Source organism: Olea europaea, unplaced genomic scaffold, assembly GCF_002742605.1.
Source record: "Olea europaea var. sylvestris unplaced genomic scaffold, O_europaea_v1 scaffold632, whole genome shotgun sequence".
Taxonomy (NCBI): domain Eukaryota; kingdom Viridiplantae; phylum Streptophyta; class Magnoliopsida; order Lamiales; family Oleaceae; genus Olea; species Olea europaea.
In genome coordinates, this window is record NW_019264682.1 from 193,031 (window position 1) to 207,387 (window position 14,357).

General features: G+C 37.9%; 2 protein-coding genes across 2 annotated transcripts in view; one reads left to right on the forward strand and one right to left on the reverse strand.

The window, feature by feature from the left end:
- Positions 1–9,854: 9,854 nt before the first annotated feature.
- LOC111389916 (14 kDa proline-rich protein DC2.15-like) lies at positions 9,855–10,463 on the forward strand. Its single transcript, XM_023014903.1, has one exon. It carries the CDS (start codon positions 9,894–9,896, stop codon positions 10,257–10,259), a length of 366 nt encoding a protein of 121 aa, XP_022870671.1. The 5' UTR covers positions 9,855–9,893; the 3' UTR covers positions 10,260–10,463.
- Positions 10,464–11,484: 1,021 nt separating this feature from the next.
- The window catches only part of LOC111389919 (GDT1-like protein 1, chloroplastic), a 17,555-nt gene continuing 14,682 nt past the window's right edge, over positions 11,485–14,357 (reverse strand). The window contains 7 exon segments of the mRNA XM_023014907.1: positions 11,485–11,556; positions 11,844–11,891; positions 12,461–12,531; positions 12,607–12,674; positions 12,676–12,734; positions 13,759–13,833; positions 13,993–14,044. Coding sequence (XP_022870675.1) covers positions 11,485–11,556; positions 11,844–11,891; positions 12,461–12,531; positions 12,607–12,674; positions 12,676–12,734; positions 13,759–13,833; positions 13,993–14,044 — 445 coding nt within the window.

Below are 14,357 nucleotides of genomic sequence, written 5' to 3' on the forward strand. Positions count from 1 at the left end.
TTTCTTTGTTGGAGGCCTCTAAAGCATCGGTAGCGAGCTTGTGGTGCTCATTGGCGTGATCAAGTCGCCGAGTCACAGCAGCCACTTGGCATTCCACCTCATACAATTCCTTCTTCAGCCGTTCCACTTTTGCTTTCGCGGCAGTAAGTTGGGCCTCAGCATCTTTCTTCCCCTCCTCTGCCTGCGTGGCTTTGGCTTGAGCCGCCCGCACGGCATCCCTGTAATGCATCGCCTCCTCGAGGCGCTTGGCGAGGTCCTCCCTCTTAGAGTTCAGATCCTTCACCAAGCCCTCAAATTGGATGCTTGTGCTCAGGGCCCGAGCCACACAGGCGTTGTTCGCGGCCACCAAATCCTTAGCCGTGTAGGAGGCGGTGTGGTCCCTCCACTCCTCCGTCCAGTATTTATTGTGGACCACCGCCACCACAACTGTTTCGGGAGGAAGAGCCTCCAACACTTCCCTTACGGGCTCTTCAAGATTAGTGCCCAGAAAGTCGACCTCCTTAGAGGGACGGGACCTTTTTCTCTTCTGTTGCCCCGGTGCTTGGTCAATTGGCACTGCAGCGAGGGGTGTTGTGGCCGGGGTAGCGACGAACTCAGTTGGAGCGGGCTTTCTCTTTGGGAGGGCCACCCCCGTGGGAATTGTGGTCTGCCTCAGAGCTGGGGGTGGCTTCGCCACAGTTGGGTGTCTTGGAGGGGCGGCACTCTTCTTGCCCTTCCTTCGAAGGTCAGCCTCCAGGTCCTCTAGTACCTCCTCCTCCGTCGGGGGCTGGAGCCTTTTACTGGCCTCCACCAGCTCCTCCATTTGCTTTTTGTACGAGGAGGAGGAGGCCTTTAACGCCCGTGCCTCTGCCATCATCTTCTGGATGGTCTTGAAGTCGGGGCGCACTGGCAGTTTCTTATTAAAGTTGTCTGCAAAGAAGCAAATAAGGAATTAATACAAGTCTTGGGAGTTCGGAATAAAAAGTAAAGACTTCGGTCCAGTTACCTTGGGATGCCATTAAATCGTGAGTAATGAAATGGATGTTCTTTCGGATCAGCATGTGGTAGGACCTCTTCTTTTGAGGCAGCTGATAAATGACACAAATGATGTCAAAGTCCTCGGTTGACAACTCGCACCGAGGAAGAGCACCTACAAAGGAAATGTAACTGTTAGACACTATTCGAACCGAAGAGAAATATAAGGAAAAACTACTACTATACTCACTAAGCGTTGAATACTTCGTTGGAACCGTAAGAGGCGCCAGGGGGTCCCCCTCCATCGTGTCCCATCGCTCTGCGGCCCAGCAACATGAGCTCTTCCATTTTTTGATGGAGCTCGGTAGATCGACCATGAATGGAGTGTGGGAACCCCATGACGTAAGGTAAAACCATCCCCGGGTCTTATCCCCCCCCGGCAGTAACCTTAGGAATATAAAGGGTTTGGAAAACGAAAAGGGGCATCTCCACCCCTAATGACGCCTCTTTCCACAACATCCAGGAACCCACCATCTGGCTCCAGGAGTTTGGATTGAGCTGCGTCGGGGCTAGCCCATAGGACCTAAGCACCATCCTAAAGAATGGGTGAACGGGCAGCCTAAGTTCGGCCCTAAGGATCGCCTCACTAATGTCCACACAGCCCGGCCTAAGGTAGTAGGCTCTCTCTTTCGGCCCGGGAGGATCAATCTACATTATCAGGGATCCTATATTCTGTCCTAAGTCTCCCCAGGTCGGCCTCCCTTAATTTTGATGGGTAGTCCGACGCCCCCCAATGCACAGAGGTATCTGGTGGACTATCTGGTCGTTTCCATATATTTTCCCCCCATTATTGCCTCGGCTATTTCTGAGGAGGTCGCCACAATGGGCTCGTCCACCCTCACCATTTCTAAACCCCTTCCCGAACCAGAACTCCCCTTTGAGGCCATTCTTTCAAAATTTAAAAGCCTAAATAGGTACTGAAACTTATGGGTTTGGAGGTTTTCCTAGCCGGAAATGGTGTAAGGTCGCTGGAAGTCTAGTTTTCTCACCGGAATTGCTTACAAAACGTCGAAAATCGCCAATAACTCGAGAGCAGAATATAATGTTAGTTTCGCAAGGGTAGAAAGCCTGAGAAAACCTCAGAGTCCTGCTTTTATAGAAAAACAAATCCGATCTCCATCGTTGAATTCAAATGCGATCAATCTAAGTCGTTCATCGCATCTTCAATCTAGGCCGTTGAAATGAAACGCCGAATTTGATCTACGCCCAAGATGTCACTGTGACTTTCACGCTTGCTTGAAATGCGTCACCTTGGTTGCAACCAGTTTTCAATAATAATTAGTAGCCGCAGCAGCCTTTTAGGAGAATGGGCATGGCACCCAACCGTCACCTTGAAAACACGCAACAGTTGTCAAATCATTTGACGTTTGAATCGCCTCGGACGCTGCATTACCTCCCATGCTTTACAAAGTTTCAGCCATCTCCCAACGCGTCGGCCTTTTGGGTCAACGCACTGATGGCAGATGAGCTCCTCCTCCAACTTTACAAAGTTTGGACGCACCTGACGCGAAGGCCCCTTTGGGTCATCACCTCGGACGCTACATTACCTCCCATGCTTTACAAAGTTTCAGTCATCTCCCAATGCGTCAGCCTTTTGGGTCAGCGTACCGGTGGCAGATGAGCTCCTCCTCCAACTTTACAAAGGTTGGACGCACCTGACGCGAAGGCCCCTTTGGGTCATCACCTCGGACGTTGCGTTACCTTCCATGCTTTACAAAGTTTCAGCCATCTCCAAACATGTCGGCCTTTTGGGTCAGTGCACAGGTGGCAGATGAGCTCCTCCTCCAACTTTACAAAGCTTGGATGCACCTGATGCGAAGGCCCTTTTGGGTCATCGCCTCGGACGCTACGTCACCTCCCATACTTTACAAAGTCTCTGCCATCTCCCAACGCGTCGGTCTTTTGGGTCAGCGCATCGGTGACAGATGACCTCCTCCTCCAACTTTACAAAGTTTGAACGCATCTGACGCAAAGGCCCTTTTGGGTTATTGCCTCGGACGATGTGTTACCTCCCATGCTTTACAAAGTTTCGGCCATCTCCCAACGCGTCGGTCTGTGGGGTCAGCGCACCATATTCGTGAAGCTTTGATGCACCTTACGCGAAGTTCCATGCTGGTTGACAGCCTCGTACGTTACGCACAATAACGAAACTTTGGCACGTCTGCCTGTTATCATAACCTCGATTGCTGCAACAGATCAATCCTCAAAACTCCCATGACTTGCGGTCCGGTCAGGAAAGCAAGTCCACGCATGATATAAATATTCATCCCTGGACTTGGGGGACCACTGTTACGCTCCGATCTTACACGCCTCGGACTCACAGCACCACNTACAAAGCTTGGATGCACCTGATGCGAAGGCCCTTTTGGGTCATCGCCTCGGACGCTACGTCACCTCCCATACTTTACAAAGTTTCTGCCATCTCCCAACGCGTCGGTCTTTTGGGTCAGCGCATCGGTGGCAGATGAGCTCCTCCTCCAACTTTACAAAGTTTGAACGCATCTGACGCAAAGGCCCTTTTGGGTTATTGCCTCGGACGATGTGTTACCTCCCATGCTTTACAAAGTTTCGGCCATCTCCCAACGCGTCGGTCTGTGGGGTCAGCGCACCATATTCGTGAAGCTTTGATGCACCTTACGCGAAGTTCCATGCTGGTTGACCGCCTCGTACGTTACGCACAATAACGAAACTTTGGCACGTCTGCCTGTTATCATAACCTCGATTGCTGCAACAGATCAATCCTCAAAACTCCCATGACTTGCGGTCCGGTCAGGAAAGCAAGTCTACGCATGATATAAATATTCATCCCTGGACTTGGGGGACCACTGTTACGCTCCGATCTTACACGCCTCGGACTCACAGCACCACATATTCCGACCTGAAAACGACCCTTCCGAAGTGTCTCCGAAGTGATATAGCGATTCCTACTACTGACCTGCCGAAGCATCTCGCCTTCGAGGTCGGGGTCAAGTGGACCCCGGTTAGAGGATCCGCCGCCAATTTGAGATTTGTGCCAAGATCCTTCCTGCACCTAAGGTTTAAATTGATTTGACGTCTTCATGAGGCTAGTTGATGTGACTTATCAACTTTATGTCAATTCAACTAAGAAGAAACAAACTGTCCGCCCACTCTACAAACGCGGCTGATTGACGCTTATGAGCGGACGCTTCATACCGTCAGATGTATACACGCGTCCCACATCCAACGGTTCATACCACCTATAAATACCCAAGGTTTGACAAGAGGCAAAAGTAATGAAACTCTTACTACATAGCACTTCATAGCAAATTTATATATTTTCTCCTCCCCCTTTATCATTGATTTGCATAGCCCCTGGGTACTATTCCGATCACTTAAATCTGACTTGACCGTCGGAGTGTATATGGCCGTCACCACCCCCGCTGGTTCCGACCGTGTGCGCCTGACTATTCGCTGATTGTGCGCAGGGAGGAACACGTAGGAGAAGTTTTTGACCACTTTAAACATTTAAATCATAATTTAGATATAATTTAAAGCATTATTGAAGATGCTCTTAAGTTGGCAGACATATATATGAAGGTTACGTTGCATCAATAATTGATTCATAATTCAATGACTAGACAAAGCACAATACAAAAGAGGTTGTCCTTTCTTGCCGACTTTTCATTAGTCATCGCATTTCACATTTCAGATGATGCAGTCGACATTGCAATACAAAAGTCTTACCACTAAAATCTTGTAATGATATTCATACAATATATCTTCAAAATCTAGCTTCAATATGTATTATAAAATCAACATACAAATACATAATTATAAAAATTGATAAATAATAAAATTATAGAATTATTAATTTGAAAATTATGTTCAATAAAAATAAAAGGGTAAGATGGACACACAATAACCTTTCTGTAGCCACGAGGACTCGGAAGTAGAATAGAATTGTTGCTTGCTTTAGTTACTAAACTCGATATTATATATTATTTTTACTGAAAAATATAGGATAACAAAATTGTGGCAGTATTTTCGTTAGAGAAAATTTTCATATTATGTCAAATAAAATTTTTGCTAATATGATATTTTGAATGCTTAGATAAAATTTCTGCAAATAAATAATGGGTTCCTTTATAGCATATGAAAAGAACAATCTTTTCCATTGATTTCGGGGAAATCAATAAAATGAAAATGATAATGAATCTATAACTGGAGTCACAAGAAGTACAGAAAAAATGGAGAAGATGAAATTGGGTTGTAGAATCCACTTCCAAGGAACAAACTAACAGTCCTTTTTTCAAAAGAAACATTTGCCCAATTACGATGATGAATCCAATTTTATTTTCAATAGATCTAGAATAAACTAAATTAAATGTTTTTGGCGATCCATTTTTCAAAAGCATTTTATAAAAAATAATTACAAAAATGTTATATATTGCAATTTATTGGTTAGTAGTTCGATCACTAGCATTAGATTAAAGTATCTCTAATGATGACGTAAAATTGGGTGTAAATTGACATCTTCAAAATTACTTTTGCATTCTCATTTATATTTTGATGGATATAAATTTAAATTTTGTACGAGATCTAAAAAAATTTGGTGCAAGGGGATGATAGCTTTTTGCCTTGTTGATACCTTATTTTTTTTTTTTTTTTTTTTTTTTTTTTTTTTTTCTTTAAAAAAATAATTTTTACACACATACAAATGCATTTTCTCCTTAAAAAATGTAATTTACATTTCCTTTGCATCTCTTCATTGGAGAAGTTTTTGACCACTTTAAACATTTAAATCATAATTTAGATATAATTTAAAGCATTATTGAAGATGCTCTTAAGTTGGCAAACATAGAGGTGTTTGGTAGATATTTTTACGTGAAAATGTATTTTTGAATAGTAAATTAATGGGAAATGTGTGGTTAAAAAATAAGGAAAAATTTTTTATTTACGTGTAATACTATTTTAATAAAGAATGTGTGATTGAAAAGAAGAGAGAGAAAAATACATTTTTAAAAAAATGGGTACCAAACATGGCCACATATATGGAGGTTACGTTGCATCAATAATTGATTCATAATTCAATGACTAGACAAAGCACAATACAAAAGAGGTTGTCCTTTCTTGCCCAATTGAGAAAATACGTGTTATGTCACACAACCTGGCCAGCACCCATGCCATTTTTTAGGGATTTATGCTAAACTTACTGGAAATTTTCACAGGTAAGCTACAGAATTTTAAAAAATGATGATGTGACAGTTCTTTGTTTTTTCATTTACTATTTATGCCTTTTCTTTTCCCTCAACAACTTCATTTGTTTTGAATACCTGTACTATTTTTGTGATTTTCTTTGTACGTATAGATAGGCTCTTTTTTTTTTTTTTTTAACCCAGGTGTCCCAGCTTAGCCGGACTAAATCCTGGACCTCTAGCCCCGGCCCCTCAGTGACTAGTGGAGGTAAATCGCAGGTTGTGCCCTTGTTGGTTCCCAGGTTCCCACATGGCTTTTACTCCTTCCCCAAAGGGACCCTCCTCCATGGTTATTACATCACCAAGCTGCTCCAACCCTTCCTCTGGTTATTACATCACTTGGCTGCTCCAACCAGGAATCGAACTCCCCACACTTGGTTCCAAAGCCCCCCAATGTGATTGTTCCGCCAATTTGGATGTGCCCTGGGGGGCAAGATAGGCTCTTTTTTAGGTCCTCAACGTGTGATAGAAGAAAGTAATTTTTACTATCAATTATGCTACTTGCACAATAATGAATGACAACATTTGTTGGTATCATCATAACTATTCATTTTTTTACATTATCAAAAACTATTTTTTAAATCATTGGTCCGAATTTCGCCACTTCTAACATTGTCAACTAACATTATACAAATAGCTTAATTCTTTTTACTAAATATTCCACGCAAGGCTCCTAATAATTCTATGGGCCCGTTTGGTAGAGATTTCGAGAATTGATTTTTTGACCGTTAGAAGAAAAGTGGGGTCCACATGTGAGAGAAGAAGTCAAAAATTACAGCTTGAATAGTAAAATAACGATCAAAAAAATCAATTTTTTGGGGCAAAAAATCCCTACCAAACGGAGCCTATATCTTCCAGCTATATAGTATGCATTTTGTGTACAATTTTGTTATTATTGATTACATTTTGCATGGATTATTTAATCCAGTATTATGTTTATATATGATTGACATTTAGCACCTGTTCGAGCTCATTCTTTAAAATTTAATTTTTTTTCCCAAACTCATTTGAATTACATATCCTCCTAATAAATAATTTTACTCGTAGATCCAATTTTTTTTTTTACTTTTTAATTGCGCATTTTTCAAAAAATAACTATTACAAAATCTATTCCTCCCCAAGAAAAAAAAAGAACTCAAACAAACCCTTAACTACTCGTGAAATTAATATTTTTGCTAATATACCAATTAATATATGTATAGTCTTAAAATGTGTAAGTATTACACAATTTTTTCTTTGAATAATAACAAGGTAAGCAAGATTATGTATGATTGGAAATCGTAATAAATAAGATTTTAACGGTTAAAATCTTTTAATCACACAACTTATACTAAAGTTTCACTTTGGGCATCAAACTGTTTCATTCCAAGCAGGTACCACAAGCTTCGGATTTTGTTCTAGTTAAAAGTTGAAACACACCTACTTTTGTTATTAATGGAAAAGCTAACACATTTAGCACAAATAATTGCATGAAAAATTCTTTAGGTGTATATTTTAAATTTTAGATATGAAACATAGTACAGGCTGGAAATACTGTAATTTCAAATATAAATATTCAAAAATAATAATTTAATATAAAGGAAAAGATAAAAATAAAAGTTAAAATATTAGTATTCGGTTATAAACATGCCATTTCCAGCGTCCAATGCTGGGAATAACTTGTACAATAAGAACGACTCCAAAAGTCCCTCTAAATACTAAATACTTTCTATTTTAGAGAGTTGATGCTTAGAGCATTTTTAAAAGACTCTCTAAAATATAAAATACTCTTCATATTAAGTCCACGTTTGGCCCCTATTTCATGGAAATGAAAATGAGTGGAATAGTATTTTATTTCGAAAAATGAGTAGTTGAAAAAAAGAAAAAGTTTCAATTTACGTGTAATATTATTTTATGAAAGATTATGTGGTTGAAAATAAGAGAGAGAAAAATAAAATGTAATAGAATAAAAATTAATGAAAGCTAAACAGGAACTAAAGAGCTAAGAGCAGGGGCGAATGTAGGGGGGACCAGCTGTAGTCCCCCCAAAGCCCAAGATTTTTATTTTTATTATTTATTATTATTTTTTTAAAAAGAGTTTTTTATGTGTAAATTTTTTTCACATATTAGCCTGGTTTGAAATTTTATTGCTCGATTTTGGATCCAATCCTAGATCCGCTCCTAGCTAAGAGCATCTCTAAGAGATTCTCTATTTATAAAGATCATCTTATACATAATAGAGAGCATATTTAAATTTAGAGATTAATTTTTTTATACACTCCAACATGCTCTATGCTTTGATTCTTTATTTTATTTTTTTCAATGAATATTTAATAATTTCTCCACATACTTTATTTAAGTATAATTTTTTATATATTAATAAGTAATCGATTCAAATGTAATTTGAAAATTTTAAATTATAAAGTATTTAAACTTATAATGTATTAAATGCAACGAGAGGAAGTTTGGTTCTTTAAATTTGGAGGGCCAAACATACTCTTTATTTTCAATAGTTAAAATAGAGAGCTCTTGAAGCTCATTTATAAGTATTGACTCTTTAAAATAGAGCGTATTTTGTGTTTAAAGAGTCTTTTGGAGATATTATAATACTTAAAAATAAGTTACAAGAGACTCTTTATTTTAACTTTTTTGAAAATAAATAGTAGATTTGACTCTTCAAATTTAGAGAGTCAAATTTACTATCTATTCTTAATGAACAATGATTGATTTAAGTCATTGATTTTAATGATATACTTCTTCAACTATTCAAACCATATTTTAATTGATTGACCATTGATATATACAAAAAATTATGTTATATAATATATGAGGAGAAATCAACAAATATTTATTGAGAAAATCAAAATGGAGAGCAAAATAAAGAACATTATTGGAGTGCATAAAAAATTTTGACTCTCTAAATTTTAAAAATGCTCTCTATAATACATAAGATGCTTTTTTATGAATAAAGTGTCTTTTGGAGATACTCAATGAGTTCGTCTCTTTAAATTTGTAGAGCCAAATTCACACTCTATATTTAATTAACAATTATTTCATTTAAGAAGTTACAATTTTGAATGCTATACAATTTAAAATATTCAAATCGCATTTGTATTGATTGGCCATTAACTTATTAAAAAAAAAATATGTTAAATAAGAGATGAGAAGAAATTAATAAATGTTTATAAGAAAAAATAAAATAAAGAGTCAAAATAAATAGTATTATTGGAGTTACTCTCTACATTTAAAGATAATCCCTATTATACATAAGATGCTATTTATAAATCGAGAGTTCCTTGAAGATGTTCTAATATTAAATATAAAGGACCATTGTAGTATTTAAAAGATTTTACTTGCAAAATTTGCAAAAGTTAATTAAATTGTTAAATATGTACTTTGAGCATGGAGAGTTTCTTGAATATCTAACCCCAAATTAGCGTAAGATATTAAGCATCCATATTTTGCGCAAGATTACAAAATCCAACTTGCACACCATTTTCATTTTACACTCTTCCACTCAATCAATCTCCCAACTTTAACCTCACTTTCTATCTTTACTTTATGAATAATGTTATTTGCAGTCGTTCACTGCGATTATGAATAGCATTACTCTTACTTTATATAAGACAACTTCATTTCAACAAAAGCACCATTCCTTAAGCCTAGTGTTTCAAGCCAGCAACAATGGCTGCCAACAATCTTTTCTCGATCGTCTTGACCTTCTCCTTCCTCTTTTTCGCCACGTTAACCAGTGGTTGTGGCACATGCATCCCGAAAACGGCACCAACGAACCCCTTCTGCCCTAGGGACACATTGAAGCTTGGCGTCTGCATCGACCTCCTTGGACTCGTTAACGTTGTTATTGGGAACCCACCATCAGGAAAATGTTGTTCTCTACTAGAAGGGCTGGCTAACTTGGAAGCTGCAGCTTGTCTTTGCACTGCCATTAAGGCTAATATACTTGGAATTAAGTTGAAAGTGCCAGCTGCGCTTAGTGTGCTGGTCAGTGCTTGTGGCAAAACCGTTCCTCCAGGCTTCAAGTGTGTATAGATCAAGATTCCAATTTCAAGCCTTCATTTGGTGTGGTTTTTTCATTCACCTAGCTCTCTAGTGTTTGGTAAGTCGATTAAAAAGAAAAATGTTAAAATCTTACCCTAATGTAAAGTGTTGTTGAGTACTATACACCGAATGTTTCCTTGGTGCGTGAAAAATTCTGTTAGTTTGTTTAAAAGGAGACTATGGCTTCTGTTTGCTTAATTCTATATGTTCTATCCTCAGTTCGAATTACTATTAATTTCCCTTAAAGATTTTGTTACTATTTTTCAGGAACTGATGAAAATTCATTAAAAAGGATCTAGAAATCTCCCCACCTCGGATTATAGTTTTACCCCAGATTATGCAAGTATGCAACTCAGTACTGATTCTCCTATATATGGTGTTTGGGAGTCATTTTTATATAAAAATGTATTTTAGAATAGTAAATTGATGGAAAATGTGTGGTTGAAAAATAAGGAAAAGTTTTTTATTTACTTATAATATTATTTTAAAGAAAACTGTGTGGTTAAAAAGAAGAGAGAGAAAAATACATTTTGAAAAAAAAAATGGATACCAAACGAGGCACTAGTCCCTGTTTGGTAATTATTTTTTGGAAAGAATGAGTTTTTGAATAGTAAAATTTTTGAGGAGTACACGGTTTAAAAGTAAGAAAAAACTTTGGGTTTATGCGACGAGTATTTTATTATAAGAATGTATGATTGAAAATGAGTATGAATTTTTATTTTTATTTTTGAAAAAATAGTTACCAAATTGGGGCTTAGTCTCATTTAAATAGTGAATATACATGTCATTTAAATAGTGATAGTACTAAGAATCATGCTAAATGTATAATCTAGTTTGACAATTTTGATTGTCAAACTCACATTTGATATGATCACATTCATTTATTTTATAAATAGCTTTTAAATCAATGGCTCAGATTTTGATAATATCAACATTGTCAATCATTATTGTTAAGTATGATTATCCAAATAGTATAATTGGAAAAACAAAGCGCTCAGAATAACAAGTCTCGAAGAAAAGAAATCCAATTCCATCATCAATCAATTTATATTTTTAAATATACAGAAGTTTCTGTAGAGCACCAACCTACTCAAGTCTAATCACTCTACAATGAACAAAAAGTTGTCAGTAGTAGATCTCTGAACCTATTCAAGGAGACGAATTCATCCAAGGCAGTTCTACCCAAGTCAGTGAAGGCGAAAAAAAATTATTATTTCTAAGTAATTATCTCGATCAATGTAACTGCAGCAAAAACGAGGAAGAGAGAGCCACCAATGTAAGCAATAACCTGTTCAATAGACGAAAGTTTGATTAAATTGAGAATTAATGGTGTCATAGGCAGCTGAAATTAAACACTTCATCTGCGTATATGTTAAGGTGAGTGTTTATTCTCGTCTGTTGGGGGCATACACGCGACTGTCTTCACTGTTTAATAATGATCCGAGCCATATGATCCAGAAGGATGGATACTAATATGCATTCGACAAAATGCAATTATTCACGACGTGTTGATGGGGGTGAATACTGGTTCCTTTATACCATGTTTGGTTGATTAATAACAGCACAGGAAGCTACCTTCTCGGATAAATATGTCCCCAGAAAAGAACCTCCTAGAACAGCGAGCTGCAGATATAAATTGGTATTAATCAGCATATATATATATAAAAGATGAATTGCAATTCGTGAAAAGCTATGGAGTACTCTTGTAAGATCCGGTCCTCTTGCCTCGCCGTTGGCTTTCCCAAAGCGGATAGTACATAAGAGTCAGGCCCGAGGCCTGCTCATCACAAAACGACTCGACCTCTATGCTCAAGTCGTTAACTTATGTATTGTTCGTTATGGGAGAGTTTAGCCAATCTTTTTATCCTAATTAGTATCAAAATTCAACTTAAATCTTTCTCAACGGAAAGATCATGGGTCGAATCCTTTGGACGTTATAAAAATCTATGAGAGATAAGATGAGCTAGGCTCTCTCGTAGAGGATAGTACGTAAGTTAATGTCTTGAACATAGAGGTTGAGTCATTTTTACAACTCTAGACTTCAGAGCTAAAACTGTACTGCACGCGTTTTATTTCAAAACTGCTTAACATTGTTTTATGAAAGAAGTGTTGTGTGAGTTTCCAATAATTATGATCCTACGGAAATAGAAACGGGCTACAGCTGAAGGTTTTAATTTCAAACTCAAATTTACCAATGTTGCAGCTCCATGGCCAACTAATGCCCCTGCAATGACCCCAAGAGGCGATGAGGCCGCAGCAAGTGCTGAAAGAGAGAGTATCGCATTAAAGACTTCTTAACTAGTTGTTGCAGTATATTAATGCGAAGTTTTCAACTCACCAATTGTGGAGAAAAATGATTTGTCACCCCATTCAGCAACAAAAACTAGCAAGAAAGTGCTGAAGACTGTTTGCAGCAGACAAAATACCAGCCCCAGATCCAGAAAGTTCTGAAACTGCCAGCTCAGCCTGGATTGTAATCCAAACATTTCTATAAAGGTTGAACCCCAACTTTAAGGGTCTCCCACCACCCCTGCCCTGGAGCATCGTGAGAGAGGTAAATCGCAGGTTATGCCTCCAAGGGTACATGGTGGAAATTTGTTTGTACACTTGCACTTACTCAAGAGCCAAATCCATATTTCAGGATTCGAACCCTTGACGCAGCAGCCTCAAGCAAAGCTGAATTTCTCCACTCTCCCCTTTTACCACTTGGTAATCCAAACATTTCTATAGTTAGGTGGGTAAGCTGCTCATGCAGAACAATTTTCGCATATTTGGTAAGATGGATTAAATAATAAACAACACTTGACAAAAAAAAATTAAATTAAATTACGTTAATCATATTAAACATGCACTTGAGGTATGAATGATTATTTTATTTTTGAGTGGGTGGGGGATGAGGCACTAAGCACCATTGCATCCTTGGTTTTCTCAATACCACGCACAGAATAAATATTGAACATAACGACCTAGATGATCTAATACATTTTATTCTCCAACGGCGTCTAAGATGCCCTTTATAAATAAATTCATCCACTAAACATACGAAAGATACAGCGACTCTTCTACATATTCTCATCATGAATATTCGACGAATCAGTAAATTATTAGTGCATCAAGAATCTGGATGAACTCTGGGTGATTATTCGTTTACCAGGGAGAGGAGAAGAAAGATTACAGGTTTAAATATTTTAGCTTCCACACTTTGATATGAGTATAATGGACCAATTTAACAATGTAGCTCTGATAAAGATGCAGAAAAGTCACTGGAAATATTTATTTGTTATCAAATAAATTTACTTGTGTTTGTGTAAATGTACAAAATATTAATAGTGAAAATGTCCCTCTTGGATCCTATCCATAGTACACCTGTGCAACTTGGAGTCCAAATTGCTATTTCATGCAACATCTCGAAAATGTAAAAACTTAGCATCAGGATTGATTTTGGCTAAAGTCTCAACTAGATCATATCATTACTTGGCAGAAGACTCACCTCCTTTCGTTCTTCTTCTGCTTTTAGGCCATCACTGGAGGAGGCTTCAAGTAAGGATGAAATACCAAAATATAACTGTGATCGGTCAAAATATTCATGCGAGTCAGTTTCAACAAAATTGTAGGTTATTTTATTTTTATTTTTTTCTGCTCTCGAGGCGTTATACAAATGCCAAATGGTCCATGATGATTTGATCTGTTCCATTCTAGCTAAGGTCTCAAATCCCAGGAATACCAGAAGACAAACTGCAGCAAGATCATCAATGGGCAAATCAGAATCACCAAACCTGCATTCATGGAACCATGAAAGTTGAAACCTGATATGCACATCATTTCCCTGTCAGAGCTTGTAAAGGAAATATTTCAAAGGAATGTGCTATATAAACAATGGTGTCTTCAGCTGGTAATTACCTACATTTGCAAAGGTAAGTTATTCATTAATGGCTGCCTGATATAAAGATTTTGGTGGAAAATGCAAGGTAAAAAAATCATTTAATTGCATAAGTTGTAGAGCATGTTTTATGGTTTTGGACTTCATGGACCTTATGTAACACAAATATTTGGTTAACCTTTTAGCCCCCCCCGCCCCCCCCCTCCTGT

Bases quoted from the DNA above. Each gene is read 5' to 3' on its own strand.
- LOC111389916 (XM_023014903.1), top strand. From the start codon at position 9,894: ATGGCTGCCAACAATCTTTTCTCGATCGTCTTGACCTTCTCCTTCCTC.